The sequence below is a fragment of the Copadichromis virginalis genome, linkage group LG8, assembly GCF_057382275.1.
Source record: "Copadichromis virginalis isolate Kocher_CV1m ecotype Utaka linkage group LG8, C_Virginalis_male_GT1.1, whole genome shotgun sequence".
NCBI lineage: Eukaryota > Metazoa > Chordata > Actinopteri > Cichliformes > Cichlidae > Copadichromis > Copadichromis virginalis.
The window spans coordinates 15,218,834-15,243,554 of NC_140625.1; the positions used below are offsets into that span (position 1 = coordinate 15,218,834).

The 24,721-nt window shown below is 39.0% G+C and overlaps 1 protein-coding gene across 1 annotated transcript; it reads left to right on the top strand.

Annotated features, from left to right (window-relative positions):
- The first annotated feature begins 734 nt into the window (after window positions 1-734).
- LOC146703007 (transient receptor potential cation channel subfamily M member 4-like) lies at window positions 735-24,172 on the top strand. The gene is made up of 27 exons (XM_085466086.1): window positions 735-920; window positions 3,879-3,940; window positions 4,029-4,206; window positions 4,737-4,917; window positions 6,435-6,604; window positions 6,990-7,167; window positions 7,689-7,753; window positions 7,859-8,092; window positions 10,781-10,883; window positions 10,973-11,094; window positions 11,216-11,512; window positions 11,624-11,725; window positions 11,836-11,964; window positions 17,720-17,849; window positions 18,019-18,164; window positions 18,329-18,441; window positions 18,517-18,630; window positions 18,739-18,779; window positions 18,871-19,103; window positions 19,469-19,581; window positions 19,889-20,021; window positions 20,116-20,296; window positions 20,483-20,642; window positions 20,742-20,923; window positions 21,277-21,409; window positions 21,495-21,558; window positions 22,429-24,172. The coding sequence occupies exons 1-27, from the start codon at window positions 834-836 to the stop codon at window positions 22,540-22,542; spliced, it is 3,765 nt and encodes a 1,254-aa protein (XP_085322212.1). The 5' UTR covers window positions 735-833; the 3' UTR covers window positions 22,543-24,172.
- Window positions 24,173-24,721: the final 549 nt, after the last annotated feature.

Below are 24,721 nucleotides of genomic sequence, written 5' to 3' on the forward strand. Positions count from 1 at the left end.
TAGTTATAGACCAATGTCCAATCTCCTTCTTATCTGAAGCATTCTTGAAATAGTGGTAAAACAGCTACAGCAAGTAATCATTTGCCGGGCAATTATAAATATGAAGTTTAACTTGGGTTTCAAAATTCGTCACAATACAGAAAAGGCATTGGTGAATGTGTTGATATGTAGATGTTAATGTAATGATAAGGTTTACCAGCAGGGGGCACTGTATTTAAGAAAGCTCATGAATGCCTCCAGGGGAGCACATAAAAGAAGACTGGTCTGTGGCGTGACTGGATGAATGGTGTTAATAAAATGTTTGGGGCGGTAGCTCGCAAGAGATAAATGGATGCTGTGTTATTTTTAACAAGCACTATGAAGACAACACAGTGAAGGATAAAAATCATCTGGCTTTTTCAGTGAGCACAGCGCAGACACATAAGCTCTCTACAGAATGCATTGTATTTTTGAGCTCCAGTAACATTCAGAGAACACAAGCTTCAGTGGTTTTTAAATCTGTTACTGAAGGTATTCCCTTTCACCCCATCAGACACCACTGAGTGATAAGGGGATGAGGAAGTATTGCAAAAAATATTGCAGCTCAGACCCAGCTCAGACTCCAAGGCTGTGGAGTTTGTTCTACTGACTGGCTCTTCCTGTTTTCATAGTTAGGAGGGAATATATCTGTGTAACCACACCCTTGCCTGTGTGCTGGCTGCACCTAGTTTTCTTTGTGCACACTGAGAGACTGCAGGCAGGGGATAGGGTTTCAATAGTGGGGCAATGGTCAGAAAGAAAATGTTTTAGTTCTTCTGCACAAATTTCTCACTGAGAATGACAGAACAGGAAACATGAAAAACACAGGACCAGAAGAAGGAGGTAGAGAAGGGGGAGGAGGTGACAACACAGACAATACCTGTGAAAACAAGAAGAGCCAGGTGGGTCAGCTTTCCTTAAAATCGTTCCAGCTGTTGTTGTGATATCATGGTGGCATGTTAGCAAAAAAAATTACCTCAAAATCGACCAACAAAAAATTCACAGTTACCTTAACCCATTTACCACGGCTGCCAACCCATTTTACATTTTCAGCTCAGTTTTTAAAACCTTACGATCTACCTACAGCCCAGCCCATTCAGCAGTAAATGAATGTGTAACCTCGTATTGTGGATGGGTTATCTTAGTTGTTCTCCAGACTTAAGTTTGATCCGTTTACAGGCTCCTGCCATGCAATTGCATTTGTCCCCTGCCATTGGTAACCGTCGGGTTAACTTTTGTCGAGTGGAAAAAAGTTAGCGTTCATCTACAGCTTTGCTGTGCTAATGTGTTTATATCATGCTAACCATTGAATGTCGCAATGTTGGCAAAGAGAGGAAGTGACGTAAGATTTGCGCATGCGGGGTACCGATCGGGTAGTGACAAGCACATTATTTTATTTATTTTTTTAAAAACTTTATTTAACAAACAATGAGTATACAACATACAAACAGATAAAGTATACAAAACAACAGAACATGAACACAAAAAGCCAAGGGTAAAAGAAAAAGATAACAATTATAAGAATACACGCAAAAATTCACATACATATATTGTTTTGAGAGCCTTTTTGTTGGTGGAGTCTGATATTGATTGTATGTACATTTCCACATCCTTAAAATAATGACAGAAATATGGTGTTTTGTTAGTAAACTTACATTTATGGATAAAAAATTTAGCTAAAAGTATTAACAAATTTATCATAAAAAAACATTTATCATACTTCTTGGGGAACTTAAAGAAACAGAACAAAACATTTTCCCATCGTAAAGAAAACTCCCTTAAAATATGGACAATAACAGACCTGCTAAATTCCTTCCAGAATCTCTGTGTAAAAGAACAGTACCAAAAGAGATGTGTCACAGTTTCTGGATGATCCCCACAGAAAGTACAATTAGTATTTATGTCCCTTTTAAATTTTACCATGTAGTGACTGGCTGGATAACATTTATGTAGAATTTTAAATGATACTTCTTTCACCTTATTTACAATCAAATATTTATGGGGGACCATCCAGAGTGTCTTCCACTTGATATCTGGAACAAATCGGTTCCAATAAGATATATTATATATGGGAAAGAGACGATATCTTCTTGGAATAAACTACGTATTCTCTTATTGCTGTTACCAAGTTCCTGTGAAAAGCAGATTTTTCCTATTGGTGACTCAGCTGGATCAGAGAGAGTGACTGAGGTAGAGATCGAGCTGTCAGTGTTTTTATATAACATTAAAGTCCCTGAGGGTATGGCACCAAGCACCATTGAGAATTCCTGAACACTGATTGGAAAATTATATAGTGTAATAAAATCGTCATAAGTAAGTAGTTGTCCCTCTTTACTAACCAGCTGAGCCACCAATAGGATCCCATTTTGGATCCAAGTTTCCAGGAAAAGTGATTTATTGTTATATAAAATATCTCTGTTGTTCCAGATAAGGTATTTGTGAGGTGAGAAGTTGTGTTTATAAATGAGGGTCCACGCTAAGAGGACCTGCTTATGGAAGGATGAAAGCTTTACAGGGAGTTTCTCACCATTGTAATTACAATTTAAAATAAAATTAAAGCCACCAAAACGAGAGAAAATATGATATGGTATAAAGTTCCAGATAGAGGTAGGGTTTTTAAGAAAATGTTTAGCCCAATTAATTTTGAAAGTGTTATTTAAAGTAGAAAAGTCTAAGACGTTAAGCCCACCTGATTCGTACTTATTCATCACAACAGTTTTTCTAATATAATGCGTACGGTTTTTCCATATAAAATTAAAGAGCATATGGTCAATATCCTTACTAATTTTCTTATCCAGATGTAAGGAGAGAGCAGCATATGTTAATCGGGATATCCCTTCAGCTTTAGTAATTAACACTCTACCTTTCAAAGACAAGTCCCTTTGCAGCCACTGGTTGAACTTTTTTGACAAGCACATTATTATTTAGGGCTTTGGAGTTGACGTCACGCCGCAGTGCATTGTGGGATCGCGACGCCATGACAGAAGGCCACAAATCAAAACAAATTGTGTTGGAAGCAGGACTGTCAGAACCATGCTTAAAATCAGCGCAAAAGACAAAGGGCTGTATCGCGACCGATTGCGCCCAGACGCCAAGAGATGGTACTTGGGGAAAAAAGCGTGCATCGGTAGCCCAACTTCAATAACTCTACAAACGGCGCTACTGTTTAGTTTTTTGTCTTTATTTATGTCAAAAGCTATAGCTGAGCTGTACGTTTTAATTTTTTAGAAATCCCTCAGTCAGAACGTGGTATATCATCTTTAGATTGAAACTAGCGAGCTAACTTTGAACTCCGTTAAATTTCATAAATTCTGTTATCAAGGATGCCTGGATGTTAGACCTAATTGTTACACCTCGTACAGCAACTACACTGATCATTTTATTATATGTATGTATATATATATTTCTGTATATATTATATTATAATATATATTGAAAGCTGAGGTTATTGTGAACCGAAAAACATTCACTTATAGTATGATTTGTGACCATTTTACAGACAAAATTACCAAATAAGTCCAGGTGCCCTGTATGATACATGGGTTAAAGGGTTAAGGTTGTTTTTTCTTTTTTATTGAGTTGAAGTTAAAACTATACTTGGAAGTTTCTCCGCTTGAAGTTCCAAGTAACGGCAGTGACCCACTGCCAAACGTCTTGGAAAAACCTGTCATGCAACATCTGTGCAAGCGTGCAACTGGTGGGAGTTAAACCCAGCTTTACAGTTTTTCTTAATCTCTGTCATAGCACAGATAGATATAGATGTAGATAGATATTTGTTTTTATTGATGAGTGAGCATCAAGGGTCAATGATCCCTAATTCCCTGACCATTATTGATCACTGTTAAAAAAACTGCTTTCAGAGTTGGATCCCCAAAACCATCAAAAAAAGAGTGTGCAGCACCTTTGTAGAAGATTCTGTCAGGTACTGTGACCTCTGTCTTTTGATAGTGACATGTCTGTATTTTGAGTCAGTTCTCACAGTGATGTTTTTATCCCTCTACCTCTCTCAGTAATGGTGCATTGTGTCAGTGTGGGGCTGCGAGAAATGACCATGCCTCTGTGGCTCTTGGAGACTATTTCAGCGCTGCAATTGTGAACCACTGGGAAAGTGTGCAGCACTCCTCTGAACAACCAACTGATGCATTTGGAGAGGTGCAATTTGCAGGGGCCAGCAAGAGGCACAGCTATGTGGGTGGATTTCTTTTTCTTTTTCTTTTTTTTGCACAATTCTATATCTCTAGAGCAGGGGTGGGCAACTCCAGGCCTCGAGAGCCAGTGTCCTGTTTTAGATAGCACCCTGGGTCAACACACCTGAATCAAATGATTAGATCATTAGCAGGCCTCTGAAGAACTTCAAGAAGTGTTGAGGAGATAATTTAGTAAGTTAAATCAGCTGTGTTGGATCAAGGTCACATCTAAAACCTGCAGGTCACCGGCTCTCGATGCCTGGAGTTGGCCACCCCTGCTCTAGAGCCTTAAAGTATTTGAATATGTTTGCATGTTCTAAAAAGCAATGCCTGTAAAGGTGATTGAAATAAATATCCAGACAAACCCTGAGTTGTGGTGTGCAAATGAGCAAACAAAATCTGTACTGATCAGATGTCATATTTATTTGAGCATCCTTTGTTCATTACTTTTATTACTTTCATTACTTCTTAAATCCTGTGCATTGCTGACATGTGCTTGTTCCTCTGAATCTGTCAAATCTCTAAACTTAGTTCCTGCGTCTGTCATGGAGCACTGAGCCTTTTTTTGTGTACAACATATTGACAACCCACTGGGGTCTTCCTCCACCCAACCTGGTTGTTTCTGTTGTGGGTGGAAATAGCAGGACACAGATAAAGACCTGGGTGCGGGAGATCCTCAGACAGGGACTGGTGAAAGCGTCACAAAGAACAGGTAAAAACTTTAGGCAAGGATAGATGAAAATCATCACATCAAATGCTGCTATGACAGTCTTCCTGACAAACTCATGTGTGATGTTCACCGTGTGTCTAGAATATGTGTGCGCTGTTTGCTTAGCAGAAGCTGTCATAATTTTCTCAATGACATTTAAAAAAAAAAAAAAAAAATCTAAAAATGTGTCTTAAGTGGACTTCCTTTATTTTTAAGACTATAAAACTATATAGGCTGTCTTGATATAGTCATATATTGAAGTACGAACTATTCAGTTCAATTTCATTTAGATGGTGCCAAATCACAACAACTGGATTTAATAGGAAGCCAATGAAGAGAAGCCAATAAAGGAGAATTATGAGCTTGTTTTTTTTTTTTGTTTTGTTTTGAATGATGGTTCATGTTTTTATTTTGCCTCTTGTTGTTCTATGTTTTAAACATTTACAATAGAGTTCAGAACAACACAATCAGAGACTTCAGATGCAGGGCCATGAATACTAGCACAGTGGCAGGTTTAATAAAAATTAACGCTGTCAGTCCCTCTCTCAAAACAGTAGACATATCTATCTAACAAATGATGCTGCCAGGTCTTTCTTGAACATACTCATGGTGGTTTGAGTGTGAAAAAATGTAGTCTCAGAAGATCAGTCGCCATGCTAACAACTTCTGCTGTAGTTCAAACATGCTTATGTTTACGGAATAAGGATATATCAACATCAAGCCTCAAAATACGTAAAAGGTGGTTGAAGTTTTTGAAATAAACAAGGCCAGGTCCTGATCTTTACCTGACATGGTCAAATAATACAAATGAAACTCAGCAGCAGAATTTAACTTTGGAAAAGAGCATCCAAGATTACCAACACCAAGTGGAGTGGCCAAAATCCTGTAATAAGAAAGAACGGGCATCAGTCAGCGCAGACCTGACCAAAATTGTGGGAAAACTCAGAATAACAGTGGAGAAGAAACTAGATAGGGTCATCTGATCTACTCTTATCGAGCACAAAGTTTAGGACAAACCGGCCAAGAAAAAAGAAAACATCGGTCACCTCCAATGGACGTCCATGGTTGCTATGTAAAAAAATTTCTCTGAAAACAAATGAAACTGGTCTGAACAAAGTGAATCCTCCCAAAAACATTGCAATGTGTAGGGGGTGTGATGATATCCAAGGGAAAAGATGCCTCAAACATTCTCAACAGTCTGACTGACATGTCAGTGCAGAAGGCCGGTATACCAGGGTCTGGGGGATGATTAGAACACACATAGACCAGGTCTGATCGTATAGCATCAAACCCAGTCTGCTAAAAGGGAAGGAAAAGACCTCCATGTCTTCTTCCTGGACCTAGCCAGTGCTTTTCATTCTGTCCCCCATTTGTTACTTAAACTAGAGGAACCAGCTGAAGGAGGAAATGATGAAAGGACTTACCACTATCAGAATAACTTCTCTTTATTATATCTTTGACCCCAAATCCAAGCAGTGACTAATGCTTTCTCACACCAATTTTTAATCTGTTCCACCCAGGTGCATGGATATTAACTACAGGTCTGCGCGAAAGGCTTGGTCGGTGTGTTGGACAGGCAGTGAGAGATCATGCAGCTGCGGCATCTTCAGTCTCTCTCAATAAGGTGGTAGCGTTGGGCATTGCTCCGTGGGGCGTAGTGGAAAAACGAGAGCAGCTGGTCAACCCTCAGGTAGTACAGTTTACACATTTCTCAAAGCATTAAGAATATCTTGTTAACTTTTACTATACAATCTTTTACTGTAAATCTTGCTTAAAGATTTGATTATATTTATTTTTTTGAATGTTTTAATATTAGCTGTCCATAATCATATAATGCTTATATTTCATGGGCACTAATTTCAAATTAATAAGACTATGTGGACCTAATCTTTGAGTGCTCAAGGTCAGGTAAATGTATGCTAATTGTGATTCATCTGGATAATCTTGGGACCAAACTTTGCATCTCCAATAAAAACACACCAAAAGGATGTGCAAGTTTCAGGCCTTTAAGACACCGTGGAAACTGATCAAGGCCAGGAAGAAACACTGGAATAACTGGTTTCCTTCCTTTGCAGGGAAGCTTTCCTGCAAGGTACTATGTCCAAAACATATCACAGGACTCCTGCTCACTGGACAACAACTACCAGGCCTTCCTGCTGGTGGATGATGGGAGTGTGGGCCGCAGAGGAGGAGAGAGGAGTTTCAGAGCCAGACTGGAGGAATACATTTCCCACCAGCGCACAGGCATATTAGGTGAGAGATGGCACTATAAAATAAAATATTATTTTAAGAATTATAATACTTATTTTGACAGTGGTTGACCATTTATGAGCCTATCCTAGTTACTGTACAGGGCGTAACAGGTACACCCTGTACAGGTCACCAGTCTGTCACAAGGGCAGGGCTAGCACAAAGAGAACAATTTGGACTCACATTCACACTTTTGGGCAATTTCGAATCACCAGTTAGTCCTAACCCCACTAACTGCATGTCTTTGGACTGTGAAAGGAAACTGGAGCACCTAGAGAGAACCCATGCAAACATACAAATGCCACATAAGAAGGTCCTAGTCAAATGGTGGATTCAAACACAGGACCTTCTTACTTTAACGCAACATTGCTAACCACTGTGTTGCCAATGTTTAATCAAGTAAAAAAAAAAATCACAGGGTGCGCCATCTGTATCTTTGTTAGTTGCTGTGCCACTCTCATTAAGTTAGTAAAAACATTTTACCAAGATTGGAACGTGTTAAAAATTGTTGTATCTTTTTAAAGGAAGTGGCAGCATTGACATCCCTGTTGTTTGTATGCTGATATCAGGGGATGCAGACATGCTAAAGGTACAGTCTCTGCTTTATATGTTGACTGATAATCACAAAACATGTTGCGACTTGATATTCAAATTGTGTAAATATTTCGTTCGTGGTTTTTGTAACGCCTGTCAGAGAATGGATCTCTCTCTGAAAAACTCCATCCCCTGGCTGGTTCTGGCTGGCTCAGGAGGCTTGGCTGATTTCCTGAGTGATATCTTGGAGAACCTGTCTTCAGCTCCAGCTGTGCCGTCCTCTGGTGAAGGCAACAGTGAGGCGGGTCCCAGCGTGGATCTTAAAGACAGAGTGGCAGAACGGTTTAAGAAGCATTTTCCTTCGGAAGTACAAACCGACAAACTAGTTGAACAGGTGAGTGCTGAGGCTTTTACTTTGCAAGAGTTGGAGTAAAGATTTTCGGTAGCCCCTTTTATTACACCTCGTTAATAACTATTACATATATTATAAGTAATAACCACTTAATATCCAAGTAATATCATGGTAGCAACTGTGGTTACAGTTGAGTAATAGTTCCCTGAAATTTACATGAAAGCATAATGAACATAATAAATAACTGTGCCGTGAAAGAGGGTCTTCTAAACTCTTCTGCAAATCTAATGTATTCATATGACCATGGTATTAAAATGCCGCTTATTACATAGAAACTGCCACAGGTATTTCCTGGTAGTCATTACTATTCTTAAGGTTGTTTTAAAAGGTTATTAACTGGCTATTACAGGGTTCATTCGGGTGCTTGAAAGCTTTACAATGCTTGAATTTTAATATTGTCTTTTCAGGGTTTGAAAGTGCTTGAATTTCAGATGTGGTGCTTAAAATTGCTTGAAAGTGTAACTGTATTTTGCTGTACCTGAATAGTTTTCTTATCAGATAGAGAAATAGAATGAGTAAAATTAACATGCCTGGAGGTTGTCGTTTTAACGAATATTTGATGGAAAACGACAATGGTTGAGTTTGCATTCTCGAGTCACATGATAGCCGAGTCCTTGTAAGCAATTTTCGACTACGTGTACGTTACACATGTTAATTTTTAAAATTATTTTTATTATTTTGCTAGCTATCAAACTCGCTGGTGAAATGATTGAAATGCACTGAGTGTGATGCAATACTGCAGCGCTAATATAGCATTTAGTTATGACATGGTGATTTATGGAATATAGTGTGAACTTAGCTAACATTACTTAGTATGGAGTTACTTCCCTCAAGACAAAGCTTTAAACATTAGCCCGATACATAACTAGCCAACTTAAGGCTCAAAAGCGAAGTTATCACCAAGTAAATAGAATATTGTTTATATCTCTGTGTATTGGTGCAGCTTTTTCAGGTATTAACTCGGTGCCTTTGGCAACACCTAGGGGGAAATAATGGTAATATCATCCATTTGGGCACAAAGAATAGACACATTTTTTGTGCTACCGAAGTTCCCCGGCTTTCATTCAAAATCTGTTTATTGTGAGCACCTACACAATAAACACCATAAACATTGTAAATGGCTTCAAGCTCACGCTGAGGCCTGAAGATGACTATCAGCCACTGAGACATGAGACACATGTATGTGTTTTTGTATATAAATGTTTCACATAAGAAAGAAGCATCAATATCTGATAAGAAGAGTTAATAATTTGGGCTTGCTGTGTATTATTTTTGTGGTGTTCTTGTTTTGTTTTTTTCAACAGTAGGTGAATATCTCTAACAAGTTGATTTGTTTACATTTGCACATCTTAATTTTTAAGTGAAATGTGTGTTTTGAGTTTATACACTGCATTCATATTAGTCAACCTGTTTTAACAAAGGAGGAATAAAGGTGTTTAAGTCAACCCAGGGTGATTTCTTTTTATTTTCACATGGTCTTACTGAGGTGATGCGAAGTGAAACATGTTTTTGGTAATGTGCTGGAAAAACTTGAAAATGGACTTTGAAAGTGCTTAAAAAGACCTTGAATTTGACCCTGGAAAAAAAGACGTATGAATCCTGCATTTAATATGTTATTAAATAGAAACAGGCAGCTACCAGCAATATTGACAGGTAATTATTACACTTCTTTACATTAGCTTTATGTTATTAATGTGTTATTAAATAAAAACAGACAGCTTTGCATTTTGCAGCTCTGTTTTCTGCTTATTATCCAGAAACTACCAGATATATTGCCAGGTAATGACCACATGTCTGGAAGTTAGTTTTAATAGGTTATTTATATGTTATTAAGTAGAAACAGGCAGTTTTGCATTTTGCAGCTCTGTTTCCTGATCCACTACCAGAGGTAATAACAGAACTGAGCCACTTACCAAGCAGCTCCTATATAATGATGTCAATAATTGTATAACCTTAATCTAAATTGCAATAGTGTAAGTATAGTTGTGCTGAAAATAGATAAATCTATTATTGTTGAATGTGAATCAAAAAAGTGACATCATAGGTGAAAATAAAGGAACTGTGGTCAAAGTGGAGCAAAAAGACTCTTCTGAATGGGTTTAGAGCATCAAGAAAATCTTGTTTTTATAAAAGTTCTAAAAATTGTTTGCTTTCAATCAAACATGAATAAAAACAATAAAATCATACCCCAGTATGACCAGGGAGGAATACAAAAATAGAATAAATATCAAAACCTGTATTTAAAAAATCCAGAACTGTTTGCCAACTGAAGAAGCAAAATCTCCACAAGCTCACAGCTTGCCAAAATAGCATAAAAAGTATAATAAATCCTAGTCCTAAAGTCTGGTCAAAAGTTGCAATGGGCAGGCAGCATTATCACACATGAAGAAATCTCTACCGTTTCACTCTCCAGATGCTGAACTCTGGAGGTAACCCATTTTGGCATGTGTGTTAGTTATTTATGGTTAGATTTTTTTGTTTGTTTGTTTTTTTTGCTCTGCTCTGCTTTGAAATCATTAGCCAGAAAAGTTACAGAGACTGCATAAAACTGACTGACATGAGAGATGCTTTCAAGCAGGTGCTATAACATCTGTGGAATGTACTTCATCTCCTACATCTTGTCCCTGTCATCTTGCAACTGTTTTCCAACATTCCTGTTTCCTTTTCCAGGCTTTTAGAATTTACCAGAATAGAGGTTTGATTACGGTGTACCACGGAGAGCATGAGAGTCCAAATGACTTTGACACAGTCCTGCTTAAAACACTTGTGGGAGGTATGTATAAGTAGACCATAATTATACATCATAACAGCTGCAACCCCTTTTTATCCTTAATTAAATTTTTTTGTATTTGTCTTTTTTAGCAAGTAAGCAGCGCGCATTAGTTGAGGCAAACCCTTATAGTGATGAGCTGAAGTTAGCAGTAACGTGGAACAGGGTTGACATTGCCAAGAGTGAACTCTTCAATGGCGACATCCAGTGGAAGGTGAGGAGGGGAACAGATGTGTAATATCAAGTTTGACAGATAAGTCAGTTTAAATGTGATTATTTGGCATTATAAATATTGACCTGCCTTAAAACATGATCTCCTTCCTCCAATTAAACAGTACGAAGATTTGGAAGACTCAATGACAGATGCGCTGATCAATGACAAGCCCCAGTTTGTTCGGCTTTTCACTGAAAATGGTTTGAACATTGTGGACTACTTAACCTATGGAAAGCTGGAAAGCCTCTATCGCTCTGTGCCAGATGGGAGCTTACTATATCAGCTGCTACAGCGCTGCCTAGCAGAGCGGCTGGCAATGGCGGAGCGTCACTCACCATCAGAACAACAGAATTCATCCTCAAAAGTGGCAGCAGATAACAATCAGAGCAGACCAAGGAGGGAGTTTACCCTGTTTGAGGTGAGTTTTCTAATCTAATACGAGGTTATGCTCAAGCAGATCCAGAAAGAATGTGAAACAATTCCAAAAACATATCCTTGTGCTTACTGTTCCATCCACCTGTTTCCTCAGGTGTCAGGGGTCCTGAAACACTTAATGGGTGATGCCTGCCAGCCTTTCTACTATAAAGCTTTAGGCTTACAGTCATCTTCATTCAAAAGGACAGCCATGAAGGTATTCTGAACTTTTTAGAATAAGCAGGCAGTGTACTTGTAGTGACAGTATCTCTCTTTTACATTTGACCTGATAATAGGTATTTTTATTCTTTTTTTTATTCATCCCAGCGTGCCACTAAGGTTCTGCATGGAGGTTCCAAATATCACCAGCAGCGTTGCCCCCATCCCTGGGCTTCACTCTTCCTCTGGGCTGTACTGCAGAACCGCAGTGAGATGGCCCTTTTCTTCTGGGAGATGGTATAGGCTCTGAGACAAACTTCAAGAAGTAATTTACTTGGGGGGGGGGGGGGGGGGGGGGAGATAATTTTTGAGCCCCCTGCTGAAGTTGTAAATTTGCTCACTTCCCAAAAAAATTAACAGTCTTTACTTTTTAGGGTGCCGCATTTTTGGGCTAAAAGGCGCACTTACAATCCCTTAATTTTCTCAAAAATCGATAGTGTGCCCTGTAATCCACTGCGCCTTATGTATGAATTCTGGTTGTTCTTACTGACCTTGAACCAATTTTATGTGGCACACGGTGCTCAAAAATCTGGCAAAAATGTTTTAGTGTGACTTTGGTGCTACGAAGCTGCACCGCTTAATGGATTGTCGGAACATTACGGCTACCGTAGTCTGGAGCCTCGTGGAATAATCTGGGTTCAAACTCCGCTTCAGGTCCCAAAGTCAAACGAACACTGCAGCATCACTGAGAATTAAAAACTGTCTAAATTCTTTCATGTTTAATAGAATGATCAGTGTTGCTGCTTTAACAGTTAAGTTTAACATTCAGACATCCATGAAAGCAGAAATTATTCAATTTAACGGAGTTAGCAATTAGCAGGAGGTTAGCTCGCTAGTTTCCACCTAAACATGATATACTGTACCATGTTCTGACTTAGACACAGCTATGTTAGCATAACATAAACCCAGTGAAGCTGGAGGAAGAACGCTAACTTTTTTCCACTCGATAAAAGTTAACGTGAGGGTTCACGATGGCTAGGGACAAATGCAATCACATGGCAGGATGCTGTAAATGGACCAAACTTCAGGCAGGAGAACAACTGAGCTAATCCATCCACAAGTTAGTTATCAATATACTGCTGCATGGGCTGGGCTGTAATTACATCTTAAGGTTTTAAAAACTGAGCTTTAAAATTATTAGCAGTAATAAAATAAAGTTTGTCCCGAACCTTCGGGAACCCTAACGTTAACTTTTATTGAGTGGAACAAAGTTAGCGTTCATTCTCCAACTTCACTGTTTATATTATACTAACATAGCTGTGTCACTAGCGTTCACGTAGCACATCATTATATATAGCTAGCCAAACTTCAGTAACCCTACAAATGTCACTGGTGTTTACTTTCCTGTCTTCATTTATGTCGGAAATGATAACAGAGCTGTACGTCTTAATTTGTTTCAGAAATCCCTCAGTCAGAACCTGGTATATTATATTTAGATGGAAACTAGTGAGCTAACTTCTAACTCTAACTTAATTGTTACACCTGGTAAAGCAGCAACACTGATCATCCTATTAAAGATGAAAGGATTTAGACAGTTTTTAACTCTCAGTGATGCCGCAGTGATCGTTGGACTTAGGGACCTGCAACAGAGTTTGGGACCAGGCACGGCTAATGATGTCAGACTTAAAGACTGGATAGTAACAGCTGTTGGTGCCATTATTTTTTTTTTTTTTAAAAAGAAAGAAACAAAATGACTGTAATCTGTCCTTGGTATGGCTCCATGCAAAATCTACTCTATGGGTTGAAGATGATCATGAAAAGCCTAAAACTACACAGGAGGAGCTTGTTAATAATGTGAAGCCAGTTGGGATTACAATCACCAATAACACTATTGAAAAGATGCTAGGCTATTATGGATTGAACTCTTGCAGCACCTGGAAGGTTCCAGCTCAATAAGGTGCTGTATAGACCTATATTAATTTAAAAGGGAACATCTAAATGATTCAGAGAAGGCTTGGAAGAAAGTGCTGCGGTCAGATAAAATCAAAAGCCATCTGATTTGAGCTTTGTTTCGAGGAAGAAAAATGCTGTTCATTGCCCAAAGAACACCATAACTACTAGTGGTGCAACGGATTGATCCGAAATCCGAACCGATCCCACTCCATGGTTCGGTACGCACGTGATCCGAAGATTTGAAAAAGAAAAAAAAAGTATGTGTATGGTGGTGTGGTGGGTCTGTCAATCAGTAGTTATGGCCAGCGCTAGCGCTAGCATTTAAGCAGCCCTTTGCTGCCCAATCCGACCGGGCTAAAGCTATTACAAAAGCTATTGGGGTGTTTAGCTGCAGATGGGAGGCCGTATTCTGTTGTGCAAAACAAGGGATTTAAACTGTGATGAACGTGCTTGAGCCACGCTATGATATCCCATTGCGCGTCCACTTCAGTGTGACAAGATCGTTCCAAGCATGTATGAGCAGGAAAAGTTTAAAGTTATGGATGAACTGTCCCAGGCATCTTCTGTTGCCCTAACTACTAATGGGTGGACCTCCAGGGCAACGGAAAGCCACGTGACCGTGACCGCTTGTTATATCACAGCGGAGTGGTAGATACAAATCCCTGTACTGCCCTATAGATTACATTGGTAAATGGCCTGCATTTGTATAGCGCTTTTCTAGTCCCTAAGGACCCCAAAGCGCTTCACACTACATTCAGTCATTCACACACACATTCACACACTGGCGATTGCAAGCTAAATTGTAGCCACAGCTGTCCTGGGGCGCACTGACAGAGGCGAGGCTGCCGGACACTGGCGCCACCACTGACCACTACCAGTAGGCAAACACGGAGTTAGTATCTTGCCCAAGGATATTTGGCACGCAGCCAGGAGGCAGCCTGGGATCGAACCACCGACCTTCTGATTAGTGGCTGACCTGCTCTGCCACCTGAGCTACAGCCACCCCTGTAGATTACAGGGGTGGCTGTATAGACATTAGATTAGATGAACCTTTATTTATCCCTCGGGTGGGTTCCTTCGGGAAATTCAGTTTCCAGTAGCACAGCACCGACAGAAGTTGCAGAATGTGAGCAGAAATATACCATATATACAAATATATAAATACAGAGTATACAAAATGGATAAATAGAATAAATAGGAATAAGAATACAAGGGTGTGGCACATTTCAAGTATTGTGAGTCTATTACACCGTTGGATATTAACAAAAACTATTGCACAGTGAAAAGACACTACAGCTTACTTGTTCCCCCCCTCCTTTGTCCCCGTTTCCCCTCTCTCTCCCCTCCAGCGAGGAGTTAAACAGTTTAATGGTGTGTGGGACAAAGGACTTTTTAAGTCTGCTGGTCCTTGACTTTGGGAGAAGCAACCTCTCACTGAACAGACTCCTCTGGTTGTTTATGTCCGTGTGCAGAGGATGGAGAGGATGCCCAGCATGGTCCACAATGTCCATATTGCACCTTAATTTGTTTTTATATAAGTGCGTGGAATGAGTCTTCTGTTGAACGTTTTTTAATAGACAAAAAGTACTTGAGTAAGTAAATGGCGAGTCAAATTTTTGTCTTTTTTTTTCTATTTTTGCTGATCCAAAAATTGATCCGATCCGTGACTTAAAACCGTGATCCGATCAGAACCGTGAGATTTTTGATCCGTTGCACCACTAATAACCACAGTTGAGCAGAGAGGAGGAAACATTATGCTTTGAGGCTGTTTTGGGGCCCTAAATGACCTCCAGCTGACCACAAACTTCATGAGGGTGGCTCCAACATACTCCAGTGGCCCCTGCACTCTTGGTTGGCAATTTGGCTTTTGCCATAGAATACCACTGGTGCCCTGCTTTTCACAGATGAGAGCAGGTGGTCTAAGGAGTCATATTTATGGAGGGATGCACAAACCTCTACAGGCTAGGCAGTAGGGTTGGGCGTTATGTAAAAAATTTCCAACCTACAATTGTCAATCAAATAATCGACAGTGTGAATTATATTCGCGCATGCACAGACTTTTTGATGGGCGGAGCAATGTAATCATGCATAGACTGATTTGCGTGCTTACAACACAGAAAAAGTCCAAACATGGGTGAACTAATTGCTAAAAAAAATATAAAGTCGCCAATTTGGGATTTCTTTGGCTTGACACCGGAAGAAAGAAGTAAACCTAATGATGTAACCAAAGCGATGTGCCGCTTGTGCAGACATAGTGTGAGCAAAGGACTCAAATACAACTAACTTGCATATGTTTTTTTTTTCTTTTTCTGAACATAGGCTACTGCCTTTCTTTCGGTTATGTGTTTGGGTAAATGAATCTCTGAATTGGGGCGCACACTAAGGAAGGTGCATTTGCTCGCAGATGAAAGAGGGGGCTTTTAAAACAGCGCTATTATTATTATATTTTTCTGTTGACAGCTTCCATTAGCTCCATCATTATTAGCAAACTTACTCATGGGCAAGTAAATAAATAAATCGCCCTTGTAAAAACGATCTGAGCCATCGTCGATAGTTGATATATTCAGCACTTACTGCACTTACTACCTTTTAGGACTGCCACAAATGATTATTTTGATAGTCGACTAGTCACCGATTATTTTTGCGATTAGTCGACTAATCAGATCATCATCCATTGGACGTGAAACGTACAGCTTAGTGCACCAGCATGCATCTGCTCTTATATAACTATCATTAGCTTACAGCTTGAAGTTTTTAAGGTATGTGCTGACTAAAAACAAAGACAAGTTGATAGTTTATGAAATTTTAATGAAATTTGCAGATTCTCTTGGTGGCGTTTAATAAACTCAGCCGTCTGCTCTTTGCTCCCTAAAATATAACAGGACATTGGAGTAAATTTGCGACCATCCCATACTTCTGTTTAATCAGTTCTCTGTTTGATGTTTATTCAGCTGTGTGAAAACTATAACTTAACTAATCTCAGCCAAACCGATTTACTCAGGAACAAATAAAACACTGAAAAAAGCCAAACAATAACATTTTTAAATTATCTAAGTGACTTCTATATCATGTTTAACCTGAGTAGCCAAAGATCGCGGGGGTCTGAAAATGATTTGCCAAGAGTTCGCTGTTCTCACCGGCTCTAGTGAGCCTTGAACCCCGGCTAGCTATCAAGCTGGTGGGTAACAGACGTCTCCGAAAACGTCAGAGCGCTTTTGCAAATATGTGTTGTCTTAATAAACTGAAAATATCTTAAAAGTTTATTTTGTGATCCAGAAAGAATAATTAGAGTAATATTTAAACTAAGTAGCTGTCGCCATTGTTGGAAACTAGGCCGCGCTATGAATTCTGGGATATGCTGGGCCATGAAGGATACACCTGACCTGATTCCCTTCCGCTACAGATCGGGTAGTGACACTTTCAAATCTGGGGAAATGAAGGACGCATTTTTCGGCCGCATTTGGAAGCATCTTTGAATTTGGACAGCCTTCATCGCGATGCTGTAACGTAATCGGCCTACAAATGCGGCCTCCGAAGGATGCGGACCCTGAATTTGGACACAGCTACGATCTTGGGGACTGCTTCTTCTTCTTCTTTGGGGTGTAACGGCAGCTTACACTCTTGAATCCTACTTATTCCTGCGTCTTTCAGGATCTTGCAAAGCTTCAAACGATGCATCGACTATTTAATAAGTCGTCAACGATTTTGATAGTCGCCGTAATCATGACTAGTTGACTAATCGTGACAGCCCTACTACCTTTAGGTATTGGGATGATATCCTTGGACTCATTATCAGATGTTATGCTGGTGCAGTGGATAATATGGTGATTATAAACTGGCAGTTACTGGAGGATGAAGGAATTGATACCACTGAGTGGTCCCCATGCTAACCTAGGATCCTGTCTCCCTGGACACATTTTCTTTAAATTCAGTTAATAATTTTAATTTCCATCAAACATTTTGGCGTCCTTTCATTCCTAACACATTACTCAGTCCAAATCAATACAGATATGAGTTTTTCCCTATTGAAATCTAATGAGTTTTCAAAGTGTTCCTCTAAGAAAAACAATCAGAAAATATATAATTGCTTGCTTTCCAGGCAGGTGAGGCAGTCCTGAGTGCTCTTGGTGGCTGTAAGATACTCAGAGAACTGTCCAAACGGGAGGATGAGACTGAAACCAAACTCTCCATGAAAGAACTGGCCCAGAAGTTTGAGAACCTGGCTCATGGTGAGACAATAACTACAACTGTCTGCTACTGTTGATGTTATAATAATTAGATATTTCAAAACCATTTCACAAAGAGCCCTTTGATTTTTCCTTTTAAAAGCTTATGTAACACAATAATAACAAACCTATCTAACTCTTTGTCATGTGTCTTGTGTCTACTTTACCTCAGATATTTTCAGCTCTTGCTATCGCAGTGATGAAAACCGCTCTTTCAGCCTGCTGATTAGAAAGTCTCCTGTCTGGGGTCACAGCACCTGTCTTCAGATGGGTGTGAGCTCTGATGCTCGGCGTTTCTTCAGTAATGATGGTGTACAGGTGTGTCTTATCTTTAATTCATGTTGTTGTCATGATTTCAAAGATGAATCAGATGAATTTTACAAAGGAAATATAGCATGATATTTGTAAAATAACACAACACTTCATGTTGAGCCGGTGAGCTGCTGTTGATGGATAAGGACTGCTTTTCTGTGCTCTTCCAGTCTCTGTTGTCCCAGATCTGGTGGGGTGATATGAAGAGGAACACAGAGATCTGGAAGCTTCTGCTCGTGTTCTTCTGCCCCATCCTCTGCTACACCAACCTCATCTCTTTCAGGTAAAATTTTTAATTTAAGGTTTGTAAATTATTTTTTAATATTTTTTTAAACATTTGCCACTTTTTTCCCCGCAGGAATCAATACGATCAGCAAGAGGAAGAGAGGATGCTTTTTGAGGATGAGCTGGATCAGGACACTGACAGTCACTATGGGAACACTGTCTTCTCTTTCTCTGACATCAAGCAGCAGTAATATTTCTACCTGCACTCTACAGTATTAATCTGTAAAACATCAGTTTGTTATTTATTTGCATTAGTCTACTAATTTACTTTAAAATGTTTTTTTTAATATCTCAGTGAAGTTGACTCCGAAGGTCAAAAGAGTGATGCCATTAAAGGTGAGTCCTGTTCAAAGAGTCATCTGATTCTTGCTCCATATGCTGTCATTTTTAGTCACCTGCTTATCTATGTTTATAATCTTTGATACAGGCGTACCCCAACGACTGCCACAAAGTCCATTCACAGTGTCACGCTGGCGTCAGTTCTGGTTTGCACCGGTCACCTCATTTCTGGGCAACGTCCTGATGTACTTCCTGTTTCTCTTGCTTTTCGCCTACGTGCTGTTGGTGGATTTCAAGCCCCCACCCCCCTCAGGTCCAGCTGCCACTGAGTGTGTGTTGTACTTCTGGGTATTCACCCTCGTTTGTGAGGAGATCCGACAGGTGAGTGAAGAGAGACATCTTACTTAGAACTTTGTTCGCCAAAATGTTTAACTGTATATAATGTGAAGTGAACAACTGAATGCAGCAATATGCACTTAATTGAAATCTTTTCTTTTTAATTGCACATAGTAGAAAGAGACAATATGTGTGTCATTGGAACACAGTGGTTAACATGCTGTCGTCTCACAAGCATTAAATTGAAGATGGACACAAAAATAAATAAACAAAATTAATACGCTTCAAGGTGCATGTATAGGCAGGTATATAAAAACTATTATCATACTAAAGTATGTTGATAGTTTTTATTATTGTAGTTTTTGTTTTCTGACGATCTGTTAAGTTTATTTTTTTTCATCTTCTTCAAGACGCTGTTTTTGGGGACGACCTGGAGTCAAAGTTTCAGACTCTACATTCAGGATGTGTGGAATAAATGTGATCTCACTGCCATCAGCCTGTTCATTGTCGGACTGATTTGCAGGTATGGACAAGATATAAAAATGATATCTTAATCTTAGATTGCTCATCAAAAACTTTTCACAACACTACATACAGTTTAGTTTGTCATTGCATGATTGTAACATTTAAGAAATCACAGTATTCGTTTTGTGGTACTTGTTTGGCTTCTTAAGTGTGTCTCAAATAATTTTTTTAATACTTAGTTTTTAGTCACTTAAATTTAAAACATTTCCTCAGTTAACAACCAAATGTTACTGGTTAATTTACAGGTTTGCCACCAGGTGGTGCTGCTGCCTCACTGATTCAGTGATGCTGTGCTTGTGTTTCAGGATGTTTCACCGGTCACATGAATTTGGCCGAGATGTCCTGTGTTTGGACTACATGGTCTTCACACTTCGCCTCATTCACATTTTTGCCATTCACAAGCAGCTGGGACCAAAACTCATCATTGTAGGAAATATGGTGAGAAAGTTACCATCAGTTGGAATTATACCAGGAATATGTGTCTAATAATACAATGTGAGCAACAACATGACAATTTCCTCCTCTTGTTTAGATGAAGGATGTCTTCTTCTTCCTCTTCTTCCTGGGCGTGTGGGTCTTGGCGTACGGAGTTGCCAATCAGGCTCTGATCTACAACTATGATCCAAATCCAAATCGCATTTTTCTGAGAGTTTTCTACATGCCATACTTGCACATCTTTGGATACGGCTCTTCCATCGAGGAAGAGATGGATGGTACAAGTGTTTGTGCAATTTGCATGAAAATAAGAAAATTGTTATTACACTGAAATCAGTTTTAAAATGCTGCTTTTTTCTACTGCAGGTTTTTAAAATTCATCACAGCAATTAGAAATTTAGTTATTTTTTTATTATTGTAACCCTTATTTTAACCTTTCTCCTTTTATCTCTATTTTGTGACAGTGGGACGGGTACTAAACTGCACAGACAATGTGACTTTGATTGAGAGCGGTGAAGAGCCGTGTAGAAATCAGGATAGTAACTGGCTGGTAGTGATTCTGCTAGTCGTATATCTCCTGGTCACCAACATCCTGCTCATCAACCTAGTCATTGCCATGTTTAGGTAAAGAACCAGTCTGTCATTATGTTTCTCTGACTGCATTCACAAACTGTGAATGGTTTGACTTGACTCAGTGGCTCTGATCTGCTTGTATCCACACAGCTACACTTTCTCTGAAGTGCAGGAAGACAGTGACACCTACTGGAAGTTCCAGCGTTACAACCTGATTGTCGAGTATCACTCCCGTCCTTCTTTGGCTCCGCCTTTCATTATCCTCTCACACATCAAAGTCTTTATCAAGAGGATCATCCACAAAGTGCCCTCTGTAAAGATCCACCACTTTGGTCAGTATTGGATCAGGAGTCTTAGTTCACAATAATACAATAAATTTATTAATTTAATAAAGCTATTGCTTTATTATATTGAAATAATAAGTGTAACAGGTGAGAAAGCCACAGTTGAATTGGAATTGGATACTTTGTTAAATATCTTCCAGTTGTTGTTGTTCACAAATGAGTTTTTATGGGGTTTTTTGATCAGTTGCTGCCATGTTATCACTAAGTTACTCACTAAAAATTGCACTGTCTAAATGAGAATGGGCTCTTTGTTTATTTGCAAACTGACCTCAGCTTAGCACCGATGTAAACAAACAGTGAGTTGAAAGGTAATCAATTCAAACCTTTGTCTTTTCTATCAGTGTTAGACTTGGAAGCAAAGGCAGCGAACAGATTATCAACATGGGAAACGATTCAGAAGGAAGACTTCCTGACTGCTCGAAACAAGATCCAGAAAAGCAGCGACTCAGAAAGGCTCAAACGGATGTCTGCAAAGTGAGCAAAGCATCCTGCTCCACTGTAGCAGCAAAATGAAATTGTGACTCCATCATTCTGAAGAATGTTTATTTTTTTGATATAGGGTAGATGATGTGCTTAAACGTCTGACTGAAAGCAAAGAGTTTGAACACAGACTACAGGCTCAGGTAAAACAGAAGCATTTTTCTGAAGCTCTGACTTTGTCATTTAATACCCTTTGACTCATTCCTCATACATATGTAGAAATGCTGTGAAAGAGCATGTCTGCACAGTCAAAGTATTTTATATAGAGATTAGGGAGTATAATGACAGAAAGATGGAACATGGGGGAAAACACCTACTATAAAGCAGAAAGGCAGTTTAAGTTGGGTTTATGCAAAGTTGTTTGCTGGCTGAGGTCAGAGATAATGTGGGTGATGGTAAGTAATGCATATTTAATATTTTGGAGAAAAAAACAGCCAATAGTTTTGGTTGCACATTAATTAGAGTGTTAGAAAGTGACAAATTGTGGTCTTGTAGAAATGAAAGGTGAGTTTTAGTTTTAGTTGGTAGTTGGATTTTGGTCACTAGATGGAGCCAGGCAAGCTGTCTCTATTTCATCTGTCTTTGAACTAAGCTAAGCTAGGCTTTGCTGCCCTCATGTGTGTCTTTGATGATGCAGTTTCCTTATTCAAGATGATTTTCTCCAGTAGGAGACAAAACACCTTTAAGCACAAAAACATTTTTACTCTCTGAGCTTTCCAATTATTAAAACAATACTTTATGTTAATGCTCAAATGGGACTACATAATATTTATTTGATATAAATACTGAAATTAAACAGATTATTTCAATCTTTTTTTGTGTTTTGTTATAGACACAAAGACAAGACATGCAATAAACCGAAAGCTTGAACACATATATATCTGCCATTATTCATTATTGATATCAATAAAAAATAAGTCATCCTTTTCTCACTTGGTTTTCATTTAGATTTAAGAATAACTATTCTATTCTGGACTTTTATGATATTCTGATATTCTGCTCTTTCTTCTCAGATGGAGCAATACTCAACTGTCCTCAACTGGGTTGTGGATACTTTAGCACAAGGAAGTACAGTCAAACCTCCTCGTGCCCTACCTGTGTTACGAGGTACTTCCCAGAACTTATGAAATCAGTTTTGCTTACAAAACAGCCTGCAAGTTGAAAAAGTCACACTGCTTTCACTTGGGTTTTATTGCAGTAAGTAAGCAGATAACATGTCATCTTCACTGCTTTAGTTTTAAAAGCGCTTACTAAATCTTTTACATTGTAGTCGGATTTTCTGTGATGTTGTCTATCAGGGGTCATATTGAGAGCACGTTAATACTTTTTTTTGCTCCGTTACACTGCAAATATGGGCCGTATTTTTATGTCTGCATTATTGTTTTCTATTTAATCAAGTTTTTATGCAGTATAATACATTTATTTTTAATATGACAACAAAGGAATTTGTTGCTGAGAGTTTGGTTAAAAAAGCCTGCCACAATTCATGTGGTATGCCTTTTGGACAAATGAGACCAAAGTATTGATATTTGGATTATTTAAATAATTTCAGAGATTTTTTTTATTAGATCATTATCTAGTTATTATGTCCTTGTAGAGAAATTCTTAGAAGTGAATGATGTATGCCTGTTTCACGTGGCTGCACTATACAAAAAAGGTTCCTTGTCTTGTCTAATTCTTGGCACAAAATCAAAGTGCAGAGTGAGCAAATACATTCCAGACAGTCAGGCCTGTCTGGTTTCATAACGTAGTAGGTAACTTGTAGGTAAGAAAAGAAACCAAGGGTAAAATCTAGGTTTCTTTCGAATTCTCGTTTTATGCAGATGACACAGTTATCTATTGTTCATCTACTTGATTAGTACAAACACTTGAATTTCTTGAGGCAGTCTTAGATGTTGTTCAGTCTCATTAAACTTACTTTGTTTCATTTTCTTTTCCCTTTCCTTCCCTTTTTGCATTACTGTGATCTGCTCCTTTTAAACATACCAGGGCAGCACCTAAAGAGGCTGTATACTGTTTGTTATTGTGCTTTATGTTTTATCACTAGTTGCGAAAATGATGTACATCACTGTTCTCTGTATGCTGCTGCTAAGTGCTCATTTCTGAATATCCCCATCTCTGTATATAATTGTTTTTTAATCTAAAAATGTCTGGTCGAGGGCACCAGTTTAGGTCACTGAGATGAGCAGGTGACCATATGCCATATGGCTGAGAGCACCTGGCCTGGGATCAAATCTGACCCGCAGCACTTTGCCACATGTCTTCCCCTTACTCTGCTTTCCTGTAACTCTTCACTGCACCTATCTAATAAAGCCAGAAAAAAGCCATGTGTCTGTATATGTAAAAACCACAACCAGTCTACGCTTTCACAATATTATACAAATGTTTGTCTCCAGGGTCAGAATGGAGTTGTGAATAGACATTTTAAAATATCCTGTCCCCTTTGTGCTGCAGTAATCTACATAAGAAGTTCAGACTGCACAACTGATTATCAGACTCATGATGGGGGAGTTTAAGTCCATTTAAAAAAGTGTGAGAAGTGTGAGCTCTTTGGGCCAGTTTGACTGCTTTTATTACCACTCTTGTAATAATGTTTGCTTTTTGTGTTCACCTGTCTGGACTGGACTTAGCTTTTTCTTTGTGTATTTGCTGAAACTTCGTCTCCGCTCTTTGCCAGGTGTGTCTTTAAAAACAGATTTAAATCTCAATGAGATTTGAATGAATAAAGAATAATAATAAAAATACTTTTGAATGTGATCATTTTAGTAAACTTGATGAAAGAACCTATTATTTGTCATTAATAAATACATTTTAATTCTGTGCACAATGTGGGATTGTAATAGTTGGATCTACTATGCACATAAGTATCATGGATAGTGTTAAAGAAGCATGCTGGTGCTGAGTTTCAGTCTGCCATGGCTCCATTGAAGGTCACATAGTGGAACAAGCCATTGAAGGAGCCTTCACTGTAAATAGCTGCGTCACCTGTCAATAACCGGAGGAGGAGCAACTCACACTGAGAGGCACTGTCATCGCTTTCAGCCTGGCTGCTCTCTGCAGTATTGTAGCTGACTGTGCCACTGTGAGTGTGGACTTTATAACACTGTTCTCCTCCTGCTGGCTCCAAAGTTAAAAAAAAACACACACACAAGAAGCCTAAAAAAAATGCTATTTTTGGGAAGTAAGCATATGTTCAAAGTGCTTTCCTCTCCATTTCCTTGCATGTACATGCACGTCTGCATGATCCTTACGTATTCTCATTTGCTTCAGCAGTGGCAAGAAGAAATTAATTTTGCTGTGTACACT

Coding starts and splice junctions, on each gene's coding strand:
- LOC146703007 (XM_085466086.1), top strand. CDS start 834: ATGAAAAACACAGGACCAGAAGAAGGAGGTAGAGAAGGGGGAGGAGGT. Junction 8,093..10,780: donor CCGACAAACTAGTTGAACAG/GTGAGTGCTGAG, acceptor TTCCTTTTCCAG/GCTTTTAGAATTTACCAGAA. Junction 18,165..18,328: donor TCAGTAATGATGGTGTACAG/GTGTGTCTTATC, acceptor GTGCTCTTCCAG/TCTCTGTTGTCCCAGATCTG.